The following is a 22,257-nucleotide window of genomic DNA, read 5'->3' as shown; positions in this document are numbered from 1 at the left end:
TACATCTAACACAATTTCCCAACTCATATGGAAACGGGGTTTGTAGTTGCGGAAAATATCGCGCAAAGGAAGACATAAAACTGCTACCGGAAAATACCATAATGTCACACCTATGGATCATGTTTTGTTTTGTCATGTAATGTTTTTGATTTAGGACATTCAGTCAAGTTTTGCACTTCCTGGTTTTGTTTGCTTCCATGCCAACTCATTAGTTTTCACCTGTCACGTCCCTGTTCTCAGCCTCACACCTGTTTTCACTAATGATCAGAACTATTTAAGTCACTCTTTTTCTTGTCTTCGTCCTGGGATCTTCTCCCACATGCGCACGCACCCGACCCATGCTGCACCTCCTTCATGTCCTTGTCCATAATTCCATGCCGTGTAAGTTTTTGTATTTATGCCATTGTGCTAGTTTTGTTTATAGTTTATTATTATTCATAGCCAATTGTTTTTGTGCAATGTCCTTTAGTTTATGTCCATCATTTCATGCCATTGAGCAGTTTTTTTTGTTTCACGTTTGTAGTGTTTAGCCAAGTTTCTTCCTCCATTGTGAGCGCTTTTTGATGTTTATTTGTTTATTAAATAAACCATGTACTTACAATCATGCCTGACTCGTCCCACATCATCCTTACATCGAGGAAGCACAAACATCCACAGCCCTAGCCTGACACATAAAAAGACAAAAAGACACCAAAATAGGAGCACAAGACAAGAAGTAAAACACTACGCACAGGAAAACAGCAAAAAACTCAAAATAAGGCACGGTGTGATGTGACAGGTGATGACAGTACACCTACTTTGAGACAAGAGCTATATTGATGCATGCTTGGTTATGGTTTAGAGCAGGGGTAGGGAACCTATGGCTCGCGAGCCAGATGTGGCTCTTTTGATGACTGCATCTGAGCTGACATTCCTTAACACGATAAGTAATTAATAATTCCATTTGTAATCACAGTGTTAAAAATAACGTTCAAAATATAAAACATTCTCATGCTTTTTTATGTTCACAAAGTTGCGTTAATGGTAAGTAGTAATTTATTAATTATTGGTTAGTGTGGGGCTTGCCCTCCTGGGGGTTCTTCAGACCACCAAGTACCGACATGAGAGCCCTTTTCAGGGTTACATTATTGTTTTATTTTTCAATAAGTCTCTCAGTTGCTTTTCAGCAATTGTATTTTCCTCTCTCGCTCGCGCTCTGGCGCCAGCCTCCACCCCGTCTCTCCTCCTGACTGCTGCTTATAACAGAGCGACAGGTTATTAGATAACAAGGCCCAGGTGGGCCATCTACGCACCTGTCGCTGATTTCGAGGCCGGTCCTGGGACACCCAAGTTTGCTGCAGGCCCACAGCCCACGCCCCCACCACAGTTAGCTTCAGAATAACAATGTTATTACAAAGAATAAGAGACCTACTATACTCTAGAAATGTTGGTCTTACTTAAAAATGCACGCGTTTAGTTGTGTTCAGTGTTAAAAAAATATTATATGGCTCTTACGGAAATACATTTTTAAATATTTGGCTTTCATGGCTCTCTCAGCCAAAAAGGTTGCCGACCCCTGGTTTAGAGTCATATCCAACATTTTTTTTTTGCAAATGGGTTGTACTTGTATAGCGTTTTTCTACCCTCAAGGTACTCAAAGCGCTTTGACACTACTTCCACATTTATCCATTCACACACACATTCACACACTGATGTTGCAAGAACGACTTTTTACCGTCAACTGAGTTTCGTGTTTTAATCATTTCTGCTTGTGGTGTGCCTTCTGATTTTTTGGGCTCAAAAAATGTTTAAAAACACTGTAATGCATTTCTTTCTATATGCAACATAAAAAGGATAAAACAAAAAAAAATGGATAGACGTTGATAGTCCAACTCATACTGACCGGTATACACAAGCTATGGAGTTGATAGCAGTAAAAAAAAACTGCATTCAATTTAGATAATAATGAGTCATATATTGGAATATGGGATCCATTATTTCAATTTGTTTTAACTATTAAATGGACCGAAAACATGACTTATTTTATCTTTGTGGAATATATTGGACACAAAGTGTTGTCAAGCTTATGAGATGCGATGCAAGTGCGAGCCACTGTGACACTATTATTCATTTTTGAAATGTTTTTATTTTTATATAAATAGATGTGATGACAAAGTCAATGAGGGATTTTAGATCACTGCTATGTTAGAATTCTTATTAATATTGCTACTGTTGTTGATATTATTCATTTGTGTCTGACTACTTTTGGATTGTTTTGTGTCATGTTTGTGTGTCCCCCCAATTGCTCTGTTGATTGCTATTCTGAATGTTGTTGGGGCGGGTTTGGTTTTGAAAATGGAATTGTACAAACCCCGTTTCCATATGAGTTGGGAAATTGTGTTAGATGTAAATATAAACGGAATACAATGATTTGCAAATCATTTTCAACCCATATTCAGTTGAATATGCTACAAAGACAACATATTTGAAGTTCAAATTGATAAACATTTTTTTTTGCAAATAATCATTAACTTTAGAATTTGGTGCCAGCAACACATGACAAATAAGTTGGGAAAGGTGGCAATAAATACTGATAACGTTGAGGAATGCTCATCACACACTTATTTGTTACATCCCACAAGTGTGCGGCTAATCAAAAAGAGGTGGGTGCCATGATTGGGTATAAAAACAGTTTCCATGAAATGTAAAGTAATTCCCAAACAAGGATGGGGCGAGGGTCACAAATTTGTAAGCAAATCGTCGAACAGTTTTAGAACAACATTTCTCAACGAGCTACTGCAAAAAAAATTGGGGATTTTACCATCTACGGTCCGTAAAATCAGCAAAAAGTTCAGAGAATCTGGAGAAATCACTGCACGTAAGTGATGATATTACGGACCTTTTGCACCCTCAGGCGGTACTGCATCAAAAACCGACATCAGTGTGTAAAGGACATCACCACATGGGCTCAGGAACACTTCATAAACCACTGTCAGTAACTACAGTCAGTCGCTACATCTGTAAGTACAAGTTAAAACTCTACTCTGCAAAGCAAAGGCCATTTTTCAACAACACCCAGAAACGCCGCCGGCTTCGCTGGGCCAGAGCGCATGTAAGATGGACTGATGCAAAGTGTAAATGTGTTCTGTGGTCTGACATGTCCACATTTCAAATTATATTTGGAAACTGTGGACATGGTGTCCTCCGGAACAAAGAGGAAAATAATTATAGGCGCAAAGTTCAAAAGCCAGCATCTGTGATGGTATGGGGTTGTATTAGTGCCCAAGGTATGGGTAACTTACACATCTGTGAAGGCACCATTGATGCTGAATGGTCCATACAGGTTTTGGAGCAACATATGTTGTCATCCAAGCAACGTTATCATGGACGCCCCTGTTTATTTTAGCAAGACAATGCCAAGCCACGTGTTACAGTCCAGACCTGTCTCCCAACAAAAATGTGTGGCGCACAATGAAGCGTAAAATACGACAGCGGAGACCCTGGACTGTTGAACGACTGAAGCTCTACATAATGGGTTATACTTGTATAGCGCTTTTTTACTTTCAAGGTACTCAAAGCGCTTTGAAAGTATTTCCGTATTCACCCACTCACACACACATTCACACACTGATGGCAGTAGCTGCCATGCAAGGCACTAACCACGACCCATCAGGAGCCAGGGTGAATTGTCTTGCTCAAGGACTCGTGACGAAGTTGGTAGATAGTGGGAAACGAACCAGGAACCCTCAGGTTTCTGGCAGAAAGGGAATGAATTCCACTTTCAAAGCTTCAACGATTAGTTTCCTCAGTTCCCAAACGTTAATTGAGTGATGTCTAAAGAAAAGGTGATGTGACACAGTGGTGAACATGCCCTTTCCCAACTACAAATTACTAAGTTAAATATGATTTGCAAAAAAAAACATTAAGTATGTGAGTTTGAACATCAAATATATTGTCTTTGTAGTGCATTCAACTGAATATGGGTTGAAAAGGATTTGCAAATCATTGTATACTGTTTATATTTACATCTAACACAATTTCCCAACTCATATGAAAACGGGGTTTGTATTATTGTGTATTATTTTTTTGGATTGATTATTCAAAATAAGAAAAAAAAGAATAGAAGATAATGTTCTCACAATTTAAATGATATCACTGGCGTTGTTTTTGCGAGTGGAAGTGCTGACCCGCTTGCGGCTGGAAAAATACGTGTGATGACTTCACAACTATTGTCGACAAATATAGTTGACAAATTTTACTAATTGTTGCAGCCCTATTTAACTATCTCCACAACATCTACATGGTTTGAATTCAAATGTTGGCAATTATAAGTATAGAGCCCCTAAAAAAGGGGTCGGGAACCTTTTTGGCTGAGAAGCCAAATATTTTAAAATGTATTTGCGTAAGAGCCATGTAATATATTTTTAACACTGAACACAACTAAAAGTGTACATTTTTTAAGTAAGACCAACATTTCTAGAGTTTAATAGGTCTCGTATTTTTTGTAATAACGTTGTTATTCTGAAGCTAATTTAGGAGGGGCGTGGCCTGAGGGTCTGCAGCGAAGCGGGGTGTTGAAGAATCCCCAAGAGGGCTAGCCCTACACTAACCAATAATAAATGAATTATTTCTTACCCTTAAAGTAACTTCTTGAACAGGTGCGGTAGAAAAAGGATGGATGGATTCAAATGCATGAGCATTTTTATATTTTTAACGCCTTTTGTAACACTGTGATTACAAGTGGAATTATTCATTACTTATTGTGTTAAGCAGTGTCAGCTCAGATTTATCCGAGAGCCAGATGCATTCATCAAAAGAGCCACATCTGGCTCGTGAGCCATAGGTTCCCTACCCCTGCCCTAAAAGAACATGGGGAAAAATATGTTTTAGACATGTATCTCATGCACACGTGATAGTTTGTCGTGTACTCGAGAAAGCATATGCGTGCGTATGGTTGGAGGTGTGTGTGAAAATAGCAGTTCTGGAGTTAATTCGGCTGTATTTCCAACTAGGACTTTCCCCCATGTCGCTTTAGAGGTTTTGTGGCAAAATATGAATGCCTGTGAGAGTGCGCAGCGCTCTCTGAACTTGCATTTTTGGCTTTGTCTGTCCACAGCGGGTCACTAGGTGCAAGGCAATTACTTTATTTTCGTGTTTTTTGTAACGCTACTTGTTTGAAATTATACAAGACTTTATCGTGCCCGGAAAAAGACAGTTTGGCTTTTCTTTGGTATTGATGAGATTTAAAGGAGTGTTGTTGGTCCGATGTTGATGTGATAAAACGTTGTGGTGGGTGTGGCCTGCGCACCGGCAGCGAAGCGGGGTGTGGCAGTACCGGGTTCGAGATTTGCGACAGGTGAGTGGATGACACAGCTGAAAGTGTTTGTCTAATCACCTGTCACTCTGTTAAAGGCAGCAGTCGGGAAGGAGACATTTTGGGAGTTGGAGCAGACGCGAGAGACACAACAATAACAATTGTTAAAAAGCACAGAAGAGACTTTTTATTGAAAAATAAAACAGTGTTGTAACTCTGAGCTGGATTCCTGTCAGCATGTTTGGTGGTCCAAGGATCCCTGGGGAGGGAAACCTCCACAAACCTATTTCGTGTTTGGAAGATACTTACAATTGTAACTGTTATTTCTTCCTGCACCTCTTGTTATATTCTTATTTGACTGTTATATTGTTATTCTCATTTTTGCTTTTTATTTTTATTCTTATTGTAACATTTTCCTATTTCGTTTCCATTTATACCCCCGTTATTTACTTTTTAAATTTATCTCAATTCTGTACACTGCTGCTGGAATTACAATTTTCCTGAGGGAACTCTTCTGAAGGAATCAATAAAGTACTATCTATTTTTCTATGTAATAAATATGTACAATGTGTTTGGATGTATTAATTTATGTAAAATTGTCATAAAATGTAATATTGCCTGACCAAAAGTGATTCAACGTAGTATTTTGATATTTACACATTGCATATTTACACATGCGTATTTGACTAGAATACCCTTATGGGTATTACATATATTTATATCAAGTACCTACTGTATTATTTACTTGTTGAAATACCCTTTTTAGAGCAAATATCTACATAAATGGCCACTTTGCTGCTGCCAAAAATTGATTTCAAGTAGTATTTTGATATTGACACATCTTATCTCTGCATATTCTACTGAAATACCCTAATTGGCATTACATATATATAAATCAAGTACCTACTGTACTGTTTACTTGTTGAAATATCCTCTACAAAGCTAAAATATACTAAAACGACCACTTTGCTGCTGCCAAACATTGATTTCAAGTACTATTTTGATATTTATACATTTCATCTGTGCATATTTTACTAGAATACCCTTATGAGCATTACATATATAAAAATCGAGTACCCACTGTACTGTTTATTTGTTGAAATACCCGTTTCAGAGCTAAAAACAACCAGAACGACCCCTTTGCTGCTGCCAAAAATATATTTCAAATAATATTTTGATATCAACACATGTCATCTCTGCATATTTTACAACAATATCTTTATGAGCATTACATATATCAAATCAAGAACCTACTGTACTGTTTACTTGTTGAAATACCGTATTTCTTTGAACTGCCGCCGGGGCGCTAATTAATTTAAAACCTCTTCTCACTGCGGCGTTTACCAAAGGCATGCAGTAAAGGCAAGCATGCGCTAATTATTTGAAAACCTCTTCTCACTCCGCCGCTTACCAAACGCATGCGGTAAATTTAGGCCTGCGCTTATAAATTTGAGTGTGATGTAAGGATACATCATGAAAAGCACATTTAATTAAAAAAATATGTTACTATGGTCTTACCTTTACTTATAAATAAAGTCCATGCGCAGCTCCTTCTGATAAAAAGCATCGATAACTTGTTTATAGAAGTCTTCCTTATCTTTCTTCAGTTTTAAAAGTCTCTCTGTCTCGATGGAGATTTTCCTTTATTACCCCCTGCTTCGATTGAAAGTCCAGATTAAAAAACTGTTTAGTTTTAGATATGTAATCCTCCATGTTAAAAGTGCAAGCGAGAGGAAAAAATAAACACACGCTGCTCGCTCTTGCTGCTTGTTATCACTTATTCTGCAGCCGAGTAGTCGTGGTAGATCAATAGCGCCCTCTACCACCAGGAGGCGGGAGTCATTTAATAACTCATATTTGATATACGCAGCTACGGTATATTAATAAAACATAGCTGCTTACTGTTCTTTTTAGCATATTCAATAGTTTGGACCTTAAACCCCACTGAATAGCTCTTAATCTTCTTCCCTTTATGCGATTTCAAATGATTGAAATCAGCCTTCTCCATTTTGAAAATGACAGGTAAAGTGTCACTCGTGATGTGACGAGTTTGACCCGGCGGAAATTCTAGGCATATGCTAATTATTTTGCGAAACGGGTTTGACCCGGCGGAAATTTTAGACATGCGCTAATAAAAATAATATTTTGCCAAACGAGTTTGACCCGGTAGTAATTCTAGGCAGGCGCATACTATATACGGGAAATACGGGTACCGTTTTTAGAGCTAAAAACTACCAAAACGACCACTTTGCTGCTGCCAAAAATTGATTTCTAGTAATATTTTGATATTGACACATCTCATATCTGCATATTCTACTAGAATACCCTTCTGAGCATTACATATATCAAATTCAAGTAACTACTGTATTGCGTGCACGAGATACATATCTAAAAAAATGTTCCCCATGTCCCTTTAGGGCCTTGTATGTATAAAATCTACATACACAAAAACAGGTACAAACAAAAGTGGGTTTTGCACAATATGACCACTCTAATTGATTCTCTCTTTGTGCCGCCAGATTGGAGACCTGAAGTTTTACGTATTTCGCCACCGCGATACCCCAAGGCGGTCCACGGTGCCCAACAATGTGGCGACAACTAACATGGCCATGGAGACCAAGGTGTAGTATTTGTAACTGTACTCCAAAATCTAAGAATATTTACTGTATCAACTGCACATTTCCACGTCAGACATTTTCAAACGAGTCTCAAAACGGTCTTTTTAAAGTCACCATTTCAATGAACAACGGAAGACCAGGCACATGCTACATGGCTGCAACCAGCAGGGGCTCTGTTGATTTAATCTCACCTGGTTTGTATCAAAACAGAAGTTCAGAAGAGGCAGAGAGACTGAGGAATAGTAACTGGACATTGAACTCTGATATAGTTATTGATCAGCTGCATACTTACATTTAATGGACACATGGGCACCGGTTTGTCACCGATTCTGTTCATAACTTTTATGGACAGTATTTCTCGGCGCAGTCAGGGAGTTGAAGGTATCTGGTTTGTTGGCTACAGGATCAGGTCTCTGCTTTTTGCAGATGATGTGGTCCTGATGGCTTCATCTGGCCAAGATCTTCAGCTCTCACTGGATCCGTTCGCAGCCGGGTGTGAAGCGACTGGGATGAGAATCAGCACTTCCAAGTCCGAGTCCATGATTCTCGCCCGGAAAAGGGTGGAGTTCCATATCCGGGTTGGGGAGGAGATCTTGCCCCAAATGGAGGAGTTCAAGTACCTCGGAGTCTTGTTCACAAGTGAGGGTAGAGTGGATTATGAGATTGACAGGCAGATCGGTGCGGCTTATTCAGTAATGCGGACACTGTATCAATTCGTTGTGTTGAGGAAGGAGCGGAGCCGGAAGGCAAAGCTCTCAATATACCGGTCAATCTACGTTCCCATCCTCACCTGAAATTAGTTTCCACCGCCTGGTGGCGGGGCTCTCCCTTAGAGATAGGTTGAGAAGCTCTGCCATCCGGGAGGAGCTCAAAGTTACATTCTGCACATCGAGAGGAGCCAGATGAGGTGGTTCGGGCATCTGGTCAGAATGCCACCCAAACGCCTCCCTAGGGAGGTGTCTCGGGCTCGTCCGACCGGTAGGAGGCAATGGGGAAGACCCAGGACTGGCCTGAGAACGCCTCGGGATCCCCCGGGAGGAGCTGGACGAAGTGGCTTCGGCTGCTGCCTCCGCCACCCGACAGCGGCACATGAGCAAACGCAAAGTGGTTCAACCCAACATAACAACTGCATACATATACATTACCAGTACAGTGGAAAAAAATTGGACTTTATATGCTTAAATGTGTTTCATTGTGTCCATTAAACCGTATCCAATTGTATTTAGGAATCCATGAAATATGTGAAAATATCGTCTAAAAATCACAAAATGACACAGATTTATTCAATCATTTTGAATATTCCGCTCTGAAATATTTTGGTAAATTCTGCAGATTGACATCCCTGGAGTAGCACTTCCCACTATGACCATGGTATCAGATCAGTCAAGATGAGAATACGCAAAAATTACAGAGAAATGTGCTGTCTGTCATTCACAATCTTTATGTAAGACATGAAGTCCTAAGTAAAGACATAAATTATCTGTCAATAGGGGCTCTCTATTTCTCGCACAAAACCGTCTAAAAAAAACATTCAAAACCCAACAACTATACTGATCGGAATAATAACCAAATATTAGCGATGTTTTTACAAGCACTTACACAGTTTAAATATTTTTTAGTACACAGCTCAGAAACCCTCTGCTGCTTTACTGTGAGCTGGCCGTGACGTCCTGCTGCTTCCGCTTCATCGCGCCTCGACTCGTCAAAGGCATTCTAGATTATAAATTGTACCTCTCATTTGGATGGAGGATTTGGCCATGCATCTAGACGTTGTTCATCTGTGACAACACTATACAAACACTATTGAAAAGGGTATCTGCAGGGAGATGTGTCCTTGTTAACCCTTTGTATGCATCATGATTAATTCTTCATACGAACCCCGTTTCCATATGAGTTGGGAAATTGTGTTAGATGTAAATATAATCGGAATACAGTGATTTGCAAATCGTTTTCAACCCATATTCAATTGAATGCACTACAAAGACAAGATATTTGATGTTCAAAATCATAAACTTTATTTATTTTTTTTGCAAATAGTAATTAATTTACAATTTTTTGGCTGCAACACGTGCCAAAGTAGTTGGGAAAGGGCATGTTCACCACTGTGTTATATCACGTTTTCTTTCAACTCTTTCCCATTCTTGTTTTATGTAGCGCTTCAGTCGTTTCACAGTCCGGGGTCTCCGCTGTCGTATTTTACGCTTCATAATGTGCCACACATTTTCCATGGGAGACAGGTCTGGACTGCAGGCTGGCCAGGAAAGTACCCGCACTCTTTTTTTACAAAGCCACACTGTTGTAACACGTGCTGAATGTGGCTTGGCATTGTCTTGCTGAAATAAGCAGGGGTGTCCATGAAAAAGACGGCGCTGAGATGGCAACAAATGTTGTTCCAAAACCTGTATGTATCTTTTAGCATTAATGGTGCCTTCACAGATATGTAAGTTACCCATGCCTTGGGCACTAATGCACCCCCATACCATCACAGATGCTGGCTTTTCAACTTTGCATCGATGACAGTCTGGATGGTTTGCTTCCCCTTTGGTCCGGATGACACAATGGCCAATATTTCCAAAACACATTTCCACTTCGCATCAGTCCATCTTAGATGATCTCGGGGCCCAGAGAAGCCGGCGGCGTTTCTGGATGTTGTTGATCAATGGCTTTCGCTTTGCATAGTAGAGCTTTAACTTGCACTTATAGATGTAGCAACGAACTGTATTCAGTTACAGTGGTTTTCCGAAGTGTTCCTGAGCCCATGTGGTGATATCCTTTAGAGATTGATGTTGGTTTTTTATACAGTGCCATCTTAGGGATCGAAGGTCACCGTCATTCAATGTTGGTTTTCGGCCATGCCACTTATGTAGAGTGATTTCTCCAGATTCTCTGAACCTTTTGATGATATTATGGACCGTAGATGTTGAAATCCCTAAATTTCTTGCAATTACACTTTGACAAACGTTTTTCTTAAACTGTTTGACTATTTGCTCACGCAGTTGTGGACAAAGGGGTGTACCTCGCCCATCCTTTCTTGTGAAAGACTGAGCCTTTTTCGGGAAGCTGTTTTTATACACAACCATGGAACCCACCTGTTCCCAATTAGCCTGCACACCTGTGGGATGTTCCAAATAAGTTTTTGATGAGCATTCCTCAACTATACCAGTATTTATTGCCACCTTTCCCAACTTCTTTGTGACGTGTTGCTGACCTCAAATTCTAAAGTTAATGATTATTTGAAAAAAAAAAAAAAGTTTATCAGTTTGAACATCAAAATGTTGGCTTTGTAGTGCATTCAATTAAATATGGGTTGAAAATGATTTGCAAATCATTGTATTCCATTTATATTTACATCTAACACAATTTCCAAACTCATTTGGAAACGGGGTTTTTATAACCTTGTATATATGAAGAATTAACCATGATCCCAAAGTAATCCGCGTTGGCGCTCACAAAATCTGCATGATTTGCATTGCGATGACGTGACTGGTGAGCTTATTATCTTTCAAATTGGCTTGGGAATCTCTGTGAGATTGATACAATTTTGATCATACCTATTTACTTGTAAACCTTTTAAGTATTTTGGTGCCATGCATAATTTATAAGATAATAGCTTCAATACAGAGGCAACTTGTTTTTCCAATCTACTGGTTCTTTAAGAAAAAGATACCTCAATCCCTGTTTCATTTGTGGTGGTTATTGAATAATTTATGTTTTAACCACTGATTTATATGTTAAAAACATATTGTTTCTGTCAACCTCCTTTTTATACAGGTAGCATGTTTTTACACTCTGTTAACTCTTCTAGAACATTTCTTTATCATTTTATGGTATTTTATTGTTTAAAAAAAATGGTAAACTGTTAAACATTGAATACAGTAATTTCTACAACTCTTTGGACATTTATACACAAAAATGTGTATAAAGAAAGTAAAAATCTTCTTAGATAGCGAAAGTAACCTCCTTGCGTTTAATCAGCGATTAGATGCTGATTGAACCAAAACGTTACAAGAGAGAACAAAACAGCCGCTGCGGTTGTTGAATGATATAAAACCTTAAACAGTCCAGTCAAATGTAAAACGTACCCGGATAACAAAGCAACAAAATACTTTTGTGGTTCCAGAAGAGCTTCCAAGAAGTAAAAAGAGTAAACAGACTGTATATTGATAACTCTATACAAGCCATCAACCGTTGTGGAGACCCGGAATTGTGAAGTCAAATAGATGGATGGTGGCTCGGACATAATGAGCGTTAATTATTGATTGACTCGATGTCCCAAAGGTAGCCCTGTTGCAATTTTTTTCAAAGTATATCAATTATTAATTAGAAAATTTGTGCGGAAATTTTGTTGGGCCTGCTCTCTGTGCCCTGGAACTCTGGCCAGGGGTTGGCGTAATCTGCCATGCAGATTTAGTCCCGATTCAGTAGACCCATAATAAATTCATAAAAGAAGCAAACTTCATGAATGTTTTTTTGAGACCAACAAATATATGCTCCAATCACTCTATCACAAAAAAATAAGAGCTCTAGAAATTATTGGAAACTTAAGACAGCCATGACATTAAGTTATTTACAAGTGTATGTAAACTTTTGACCATGACTGCATACAGTGGGGCAAGAAAGTATTTAGTCAGCCACCCATTGTGCAAGTTCTCCCACTTAAAATGATGACAGAGGTCTGTAATTTTCATCATAGGTACACTTCAACTGTGAGAGACAGAATATAAAAAAAAAAAAACAGGAATTCACATTGTAGGAATTTTAAAGAATTTATTTGTAAATTATGGTGGAAAATAAGTATTTGGTCAACCATTCAAAGCTCTCACTGATAGAAAGAGGTTTTGGCTCAAAATCTCACGATACATGGCCCCATTCATTCTTTCCTTAACACGGATCAATCGTCCTGTCCCCTTAGCAGAAAAACAGCCCCAAAGCAGGATGTTTCCACCCCCATGCTTCACAGTAGGTGTGGTGTTCTTGGAATGCAACTCAGTATTCTTCTTCCTCCAAACACGACGAGTTGAGTTTATACCAAAATGGATACATGGATGATACAGCTGTTGCAATCACATGTTTATTTTTCCATCTTTGTTTCATTCTCTTATGACCCACTTACTTCCTGTTTAGTCCGTTACCATGGTTACACATTGATTTCACCTGCTCCTCGTTTTCTACACAAACCTGGTTCTCCTTGATTACTCCCTGTATAAGCCTTCCTCTTTTCTTTGTTCAGTCTGGGTCCATAAATTTGCTAACATGCAACAAGTAACATCAGGTATGTTTTCTCGCTAGCTCATTAGCTAAGCCACTTTATTGTCATCTTTAGCTCACATGCTAATCATCTTTGTTTTTACTTTTTGTGCCATCGTGCAAAGTCTTATTTCTTTATATTTCCTAGCTTTCACGCTAGCGTCTTTTGTTTCCCTTTTTATTAGCTCCAGTGTTTTTGTTAAGAGCTCACTTTTTGTTAGTAAATTTGTTAGATCCTACCTTTGTTGTGTTTTTCGTTTGACGCATCCTCGAGGGAATCGAACCCGGTACCACGATGTCGAACCGTCTTCACAACAGCAGAGGATTGGGAGAATGTCATGTGGTCAGATGAAACCAAAATAGAACTTTTTGGTATAAACTCAACTCGTCGTGTTTGGTGGAAGAAGAATATTGAGTTGCATCCCAAGAACACCACACCTACTGTGAAGCATGGGGGTGGAAACATCATGCTTTTGGGCTGTTTGTCTGCTAAGGGGACAGGACGATTGATCCGTGTTAAGGAAAGAATGAATGGGGCCATGTATCGTGAGATTTTGAGCCAAAACCTCCTTCCATCAGTGAGAGCTTTGAATGGTTGACCAAATACTTATTTTCCACCATAATTTACAAACAAATTCTTTAAAATTCCTACAATGTGAATTCCTGGATTTTTTTTTCACATTCTGTCTCTCACAGTTGAAGTGTACCTATGATGAAAATTACAGACCTCTGTCATCATTTTAAGTGGGAGATTTTGCACAATGGGTGGCTGACTAAATACTTTTTTGCCCCACTGTATATACATATACAATTGTATTCAGGATATATATTAAACATATTGTCTTTGTCACCTCTGACAAAAAGCTGTGATGTCAATGTTTTGTTCAAATAGTTCAGTATATATTGACCCACAGTGGATCAGAGTTAGCATCTTAGATGTAGAAAATATATCAACACCCGGGCATCTATCAGTTTTCCTGTTGTCAGATATGCAAATTGTTTTTTGTTTTTTTGTTTTTTTAAGGTGGAATGGCTGCAACAGCAGGTGACCCAGGAAAGAACCAAAAGAACTTTTCACATCCTTGACAAAATAACCTCACATCTTCGCACCGAAATGCAACTCTTCAAGAAACAAACGTGGAAAAGTCCGTGGTATAATGTGAGTAAAACATAACTTTTTAATTGTTCAAAACAGGCCAAAAAAAATGGTGCATTTAAATGAGTCAACAGTTTAGTACAGTATATGCCGCCACTGATTTTTTTTCGAACCCCCACAGCGACTCATTTGGATGTCCCACAATTTGTTCCACAGCTCTGCAGGCACAAACCCAAACTCTGCCGGTCCCCTATGAATATTGCTGGGGCCTGGAGGAGGGGGTTCACTGGCAGGGGTGTTGTGGTGTCCGTCCTAGATGATGGCATCGATGGAGAGCATCCAGACCTTAAACCAAATTACGTAAGTACCCCCGGGGAGGGATGGTATCCTCTCCGCGTTAAGGGGGGCATTAATCATGATCAATCTAGTGCAGCGCTTAGTCTAAGAGCGCATAAGAAAGACAGATATGGCAGACATACTGTAGCTTTTGGGCCAAAATACTTGGAGAGGACTATTGGAATGGACGTTAGACGTCGGATCCACTTAAACATGGAGCGGATTAGTGAATAATGCTCTTTGTGATTGGTTTGATGAAACAGAAGACGGATAGCTGTTGGCGTCCAATTATGTGCTGCTACTCATAATCCAATCTCACTCAGGATCCTCTCGCCAGCTTTGATGTGAACGGACAACGCCGACGTCCTCCTCCGAGTTATTACGGGACCGCTGCCAACTAGTGAGAACTTTTCATTCTGCTCTCCTTGTGCCGTATCCACTCCAACCCCCCCGTGATGATCCTTACTTTAATTAATGCCCCATTTTCTTCTTCATTCTGCTGTAATTACATCCATATATGAATATGCAAATTCCCCACCCGTTTTGAGTTCTGTCTTCTCACTAGTTTGATCTAACCGAAATAGCCCAGCTTCATGCAATATGCATCCATGCTTATGTTCTGATGTTCTCCTCCTTTTTTTCTCTGCAGCCACGGGACTCGGTGCGCGGGGATAGTGGCCGCTGCAATCCACTCGCCGTGCACAATGGGAGTGGCTTTCCGAGCACGGATCGGGGGTGAGTCTACGTGGAAACACTCCTGGGCGGGGGGGATTTTTTGACAAACAGGACCTTTTACGGCTTGCCCCGTCCCACAAACAGGCGTCCGGATGCTGAATGGGCTGGAGGGGGAAACGACGGACATCGTGGAGGCGCAAGCGCTGAGCTTCAAACCTCAACACGTGGATGTTTATTTAGCTGGCTGGGGGCCGCAAGACGATGGCGCCACTGTGGATGGACCCGGGCCTGTGACTCGCCTCGCTTTGCAGAACGGCATTGAAACAGTGAGCATGTTTCCTCAAATAATGGCCAGTGGTGCTTAACTGCGGACAGTATGAAGCCCCGTTTAGACTAAGCAGGGTAATGTTATCCAGGGTAAATCCTACCTAACCTTATCCGTGTCCACACACAACAATGCCACCGTTTAAAGGGGAACATCATCATAATTTTTGAAGGGTTAAAACCGATAAAAATCAGTTCCCAGTGACTTATTTTATTTTTCGAAGTTTTTCTCAAAATTTTACCCATCACGCCATATACCGAAAAACGGCTTCAAAGTGCCTGATTTTTACCATGGGTATATCCACCCGTCCATTATCCTGTGACGACACAGCGTGAAACAAGCAGAAACAAACATGGCGGATAGCACAGAAAGGTATAGCGATATTAGCTCGAATTCAGACTCGGATTTCAGCGGCGTAAGCGATTCAACAGATTACGCATGTATTGAAACGGATGGTTGGAGTGTGGAGACAGGTAGCAAAAACAAAATTGAAGAAGAAACTGAAGCTATTGAGCCATATCGCTTTAAACCGTATACAAGCGAAACCGACGAAAACGACAGGACAGCCAGCGGCACGGGAGGAAGCGAGGACGAATTCGGCGATCGCCTTCTAACTAACGATTGGTATGTGTTTGTTTGGCATTAAATGTGGGTGGAGGGAAAGACTGGATGCAAATATAGCTACAAATGAGGCATAATGATGCGATATGTACATACAGCTAGCCTAAATAGCATGTTAGCATCAGTTAGCTTGCAGTCATGCCGTGACCAAATATGTCTGATTAGCACACTCAGCATAAGTCAATAACATCAACAAAACTCACTTTTGTGCATTCATGTACAACGTTATAAATTTGGTGGACAAAATGAGACAGAAAAAGAAGTGGCGTAAATCACGTCTTAGCCAAGACATCCGGGGGGTTTACCTCGCTCGTCTGCGGGAATAGACTGCCGTCATCCCTGAATAGCTCGCACTCCGGCAGATTCATCCATCCATCCATCCATTTTCTACCGCTTATTCCCTTTTGGGGTCGCGGGGGGCGCTGGCGCCTATCTCAGCTACAATCGGGCGGAAGGCAGGGTACACCCTGGACAAGTCGCCACCTCATCGCAGGGCCAACACAGATAGACAGACAACATTCACACTCACATTCACACACTAGGGCCAATTTAGTGTTGCCAATCAACCTATCCCCAGGTGCATGTCTTTGGAAGTGGGAGGAAGCCGGAGTACCCGGAGGGAACCCACGCATTCACGGGGAGAACATGCAAACTCCACACAGAAAGATCCCGAGCCTGGATTTGAACCCAGGACTGCAGGACCTTCGTATTGTGAGGCAGACGCACTAACCCCTCTGCCACCGTGAAGCCCCGGCAGATTCAGTGGTTATTTATTTTCCAATATTGCAGATTTCGTTGACTTTATCGTTGGAAATGCATCTGCTTTGAGTGTCGCAGGATATCCACACATTCTTGCCATCTCTGTCGTAGCATAGCTGTCGTCGGTAAAGTGTGCGGAACAAACGAGGGACTTTCGCATCTTTTGGCCACTGGTGCAATTTGGTGAATCACACCTGAGCCATCATAAATTAATCAAATCTATAATAAACACGTACAATTAAACAATGTGACGAAGAACATTTGACAGCAATCAATCCAGGAAATTAGATATCTGGTCAGGACACTCCTCACCTTTCTGCCTTCACCTTCATTGTCCATTCCTTTTTGGTGACTTTATATACTCTGGACCTAGACGTTGAGTCCGCGACATACATGGCGGACATTGACTGATACAGTCTGCTTTGCCAGTCCAAATGCATTCACCGTTCTCCGTAGTCTTCCCTCGACGACCAGGTAATACAAAGCACACGCTACCTTTTTTTTTTTTAATCACATCCATGGGAGCTAGCATTGTCGTTGTCTCTCTTTCAACAAATGGACAATGTTTTTCGATAAGAACAAAACCCGTTTCCATTTGAGTTGTGAAATTGTGTTAGATGTAAATAAAAACAGTATACCATGATTTGCAAATCCTTTTCAACCCATATTCAACTGAATGCACTACAAACATAAGATATTTGATGTTCAAACTCATAAACTTTATATTTTTTTTGCAAATAATAATTAACTTAGAATTTCATGGCTGCAACACGTGCCAAAGTAGTTGGGAAAGGGCATGTTCACCACTGTGTTACATCACCTTTTCTTTTAACAACACTCAATAAACGTTTGGGAACTGAGGAAACTAATTGTTGAAGCTTTAAAAATCGAATTCTTTCCCATTCTTGTTTTATGTAGAGCTTCAGTCGTTCAACTCTGCTGTCGTATCTTACGCTTCATAATGCGCCACACATTTTCGATGGAAGACAGCTCTGGACTGCAGGCGGGCCCCGAAAGTACCCGCACTTTTTTTTTTTATGAAGCCACGCTGTTGTAACACATACTGAATGTGGCTTGACATTGTCTTGCTGAAATAAGCAGGGGCGTCCATGAAAAAGACGCGCTTAGATGGCAGCATATGTTGTTCCAAAACCTGTATGTACCTTTCAGCATTCATGGTGCCTTCACAGATGTGTAAGTTACCCATGCCTTGGGCAATAATGCACCCCCATACCATCACAGAAGCTGGCTTTTGAACTTTGCGTCGATAACAGTCTGGATGGTTCGCTTCCCCTTTGGTCTGGATGATATGATGTCAAAAAGCCACCAAAATAGAGAACCACAACACACAGGAAAACACTAAAAAACTCAGAATAAGTCACAGCCTGATGTGACAGGTCATGACAGTACACCTACTTTGAGACAAAAGCTATAGTCATGCATGCTTGGTTATGCTTTAAAGCAGGCCTGGGCAATTATATTGACTCGGTGGCCACATTTAAAGAAAAAAATGTGTCTGGGGGCCGGTATATCTATTTTTAGGAACACTAATACAAAACCTCACAAAAATGTCTGATTGAAACTTAATGGAATTTTAACTTTTTCTATGAACGATAAAACACTGAACATTGACAAAATATGAATGTCACACCCCCTGTCGATCGACATATTTTACAATTGAGTGAAACTCGACAAAAATGCAAGAAACAATAAAATATGAACGCGAACGATACAAAATAAACCCACCTACAATCTGATATATCTGATATATCACTAGGCATTAAAACTTTGTTGTGAAAATCTTATTCCGCGTCAGTGGAAACGCTCCACACCCACACTGCTTGGTGCCTAATTAGTAGTAACTAATAGTAACTAATTCAAATCAAATCAAATCAAATCAACTTTATTTACAAAGAACATTTAAAATTTACCACAGGGATAGCCAAAGTGCTGTACAATGAGTAGGTTGAAAGGTAATACGAGAACCGAGCCAACACAACACAAACAGAACATGATAAAAAAAAAACAAAAAAAAAACATAAAACAGGTTCACAGCAGGTGTATTATGGGGCGCCATTGCAGGATGGATATCACTCAGATATTAGATGACCATAGTAACTAATTAGATTAACATGGTAACTAATTAGATTACCACAGAATCTAGTATATCATCCAAAAGCGCATATTCCAACCATTGAAATACTTTGTATAGTTAAAGAATTACGGTCATTAGAAAACATGACTGCACATCATAATGGGAGCTACACTTTCAAATTTTAAAGATCTAAAAAAAAAGTATTAGGGAATGTCCGGCGGGCCAGATTGAAAAGCTTAACGGGCCGCATGTGTCTCCCGGGCCTTAATTTGCCCAGGCCTGGTTTAAAGTCTATCCATCCATCCATCTTATACCGCTTATCCGAGGTCGGGTCGCGGGGGCAGCAGCCTAAGCAGGGAAGCCCAGACTTCCCTCTCCCCAGCCACTTTGTCCAGCTATTCCCGGGCAATCCTGAGGCCTTCCCAGGCCTGCCAGGAGACAGTCTTCCCAACATGTCCTGGGTCTTCCCTGTGGCTTCCTACCGGTCAGACGTGCTTGAAACACCTCCCTAGGGAGGCGTTCGGGTGGCATCCTGACCAGATGCCCGAACCGCCTCATCTGGCTCCTCTCCACGTGGAGGAGCAGCGGCTTTACTTTGAGCTCCCCCCCGATTGCAGAGCTTCTCACCCTATCTCTAAGGGAGAGCCCCGCCACCCGGCGGAGGAAACTCATTTCGGCCGCTTGTACCTGTGATCTCGTCCTTTCGGTCATAACCGAAAGCTCATGACCATAGGTGAGGATGGGAACGTAGATCGACCGGTAAATTGAGAGCTTTGCCTTCCGGCTCAGCTCCTTCTTCACCACAACGGATCAATACAGCGTCTGCTTTACTGAAGATGCCTCACCGATCTGCCTGTCGATCTCACGATCCACTCTTCCTTCCCTCGTGAACAAGACTATAAGTACTTGAACTCCTCCACTTGGGGCAGGGTCTCCTCCCCAACCCGGAGATGGCAATCCACCCTTTTCCGGGCGAGAACCATGGATTTGGACTCGGAGGTGCTGATTCTCATCCCAGTCGATTCACACTCTGCTGCGAACTGATCGAGTGAGAGCTTAAAGGGGAACATTATCACCAGACCTATGTAAGCGTCAATAAATACCTTGATGTTGCAGAAAAAAGACCATATATTTTTTTAACCGATTTCCGAACTCTAAATGGGTGAATTTTGGCGAATTAAACGCCTTTCTGTTTATCGTTCTCGGAGCGATGACGTCAGAACGTGATGTCACCTACGTAATAAGGCCATTTTCATCTTGTCAAACACATTACAAACACCGCGTCTCAGCTCTGTTATTTTCCGTTTTTTCGACTATTTTCTGGAATCTTGGAGACATCATGCCTCGTCGGTGTGTTGTCGGAGGGTGTAACAACACTAACAGGGAGGGATTTAAGTTGCACCACTGGCCCGAAGATGCGAAAGTGGTAAGAAATCTGCTGCCAGACCCCCATTGAATGTGCCGGAGTGTCTGCACATTTTACCGGCGATGCTAAGACAGACATGGCACAGAGATGTATGGATAACCTGCAGATGCATTTGCAACGATAAAGTCAACGAAATCACAAAGGTGAGATTTGTTGATGTTGTTGACTGATGTGCTAATCAGACATATTTGGTCGCGGCATGTGTGCCAGCTAATCGATGCTAACATACTATTTAGGCTAGCTGTATGTACATTTGAAACTATATTTACATCCAGTGTTTCCCTCCAACCACATTTAATGCCAAACAAACACTTACCAATCGACGGATTTAAGTTGATCACAAGATGCAAAACTTCTGATCGTTGGTCTTCACATTTTACCGGCGATGCTAAGGCAAACATGGCAAAGAGATGTATGGATAACATGCAGATCATTTGCAACGATAAAGTCAACGAAATCACAAAGGTGAGTTTTGTTGATGTTGTTGAATTATGTGCTAATCAGACATATCTGGTCGCGGCGTGACTGCCAGCTAATCAATGCTAACATGCTATTTAGGCTAGCTGTATGTACATTTGAAACTATATTTACATCCAGCGTTTCCTACCAACCACATTTAATGCCAAACAAACACTTACCAATCGACAGATTTAAGTTGATCACAAGATGCTAAACTTCTGATCGTTGGTCTGCACATTTTACCGGCGATGCTAAGGCAAAAAATGGCCGAATAGCGTCAATAGCTATTCGCTCAGTAGCTTCAGTTTTTTCTTCAATTTCGTTTTCGCTATCTGCCTCCATACTCCAACCATCCGTTTCAATACATGCGTAATCTGTTGAATCGCTTAAGCCGCTGAAATCCGAGTCTGAGTCCGAGCTAATGTCGCTATATCTTGCTGTGCTATTCGCCATTATTTGTTTGTATTGGCAGCACTGGATGACGTCACAGGGAAATGGACAGTGGCTTCGAAGATAGCGAAAACAAGGCACTTTAAAGCTTTTTTTAGGGATATTCCGGGACGGGTAAAATTTTGAAAAAAAAAACTTAAAAGAATAAAATAAACCACTGGGAACTGATTTTTATTGATTTTAACCCTTTTGAAATTGTGATAATGTTCCCCTTTAAGAACCTGGTTTAAAGTCATATCCAACAATTGCAAGAACAACTTTTTACAGTCAGCTGAGATTCGATTTCTGCTGGTGGTGTGCCTCCGGATATTTTCAACGCAAAAAATGTGCCTTGGTTCAAAAAAGGTTAAAAAACACTGGGCTAGAGTAACAATAATTTGCAATGGCGCCACCTTTTGCAAGGTAAAAATGAGGCGTTTGTGTAGAAAAAGGCCATTATTTGAGGACATACGATAGAATAAAAAGAAAAAAAGTTGCATCTGCGAGGGCTCAAGGACTCTCTCACCCCCTTCTCTAATGAGCAGTACCACGGTTGATGAATGGCCTCTGTCTGCCGCTCTAATTAAAAACAGGGCCGACACGGTAGGGGCTCTGTTTATGTCTGGCCGACGGGAAACGGCGGTGAAAAAGGTGATCAGTGCTCGTGCGACGGCTACAGCAACAGCATCTACACCATCTCCATCAGCAGCATCCAGCACAGGAATGAGGCAGACTATCAGGAGAGGTGCTCATCAACGCTGGCTACAGCTTCCACTCCGGAGGAGATTGTGAGTAAAGGGTGTAAACACTTTTAAAATACCTTCAGTGAACAGGAGCAAGGAGGGAATACATTATTCCATCCATCCATCCATCCATTT

The 22,257-nt window shown here is 40.9% G+C and overlaps 1 protein-coding gene across 1 annotated transcript in view; it reads left to right on the top strand.

The window, feature by feature from the left end:
- LOC133536657 (proprotein convertase subtilisin/kexin type 5-like) overlaps positions 1–22,257 on the top strand; it is a 150,718-nt gene that overhangs the window by 32,092 nt on the left and 96,369 nt on the right. The window contains exons 3-8 of the mRNA XM_061877277.1: positions 7,813–7,914; positions 14,471–14,614; positions 14,914–14,990; positions 15,240–15,325; positions 15,410–15,591; positions 21,973–22,167. Of these exons, the coding sequence (XP_061733261.1) occupies positions 7,813–7,914; positions 14,471–14,614; positions 14,914–14,990; positions 15,240–15,325; positions 15,410–15,591; positions 21,973–22,167 (786 nt within the window). The remainder of the gene's footprint in view (positions 1–7,812; positions 7,915–14,470; positions 14,615–14,913; positions 14,991–15,239; positions 15,326–15,409; positions 15,592–21,972; positions 22,168–22,257) is intronic.

Source organism: Nerophis ophidion, linkage group LG17 (assembly GCF_033978795.1).
Source record: "Nerophis ophidion isolate RoL-2023_Sa linkage group LG17, RoL_Noph_v1.0, whole genome shotgun sequence".
Lineage (NCBI taxonomy): Eukaryota > Metazoa > Chordata > Actinopteri > Syngnathiformes > Syngnathidae > Nerophis > Nerophis ophidion.
This window is presented reverse-complemented; position numbering and strand designations above follow the sequence as displayed.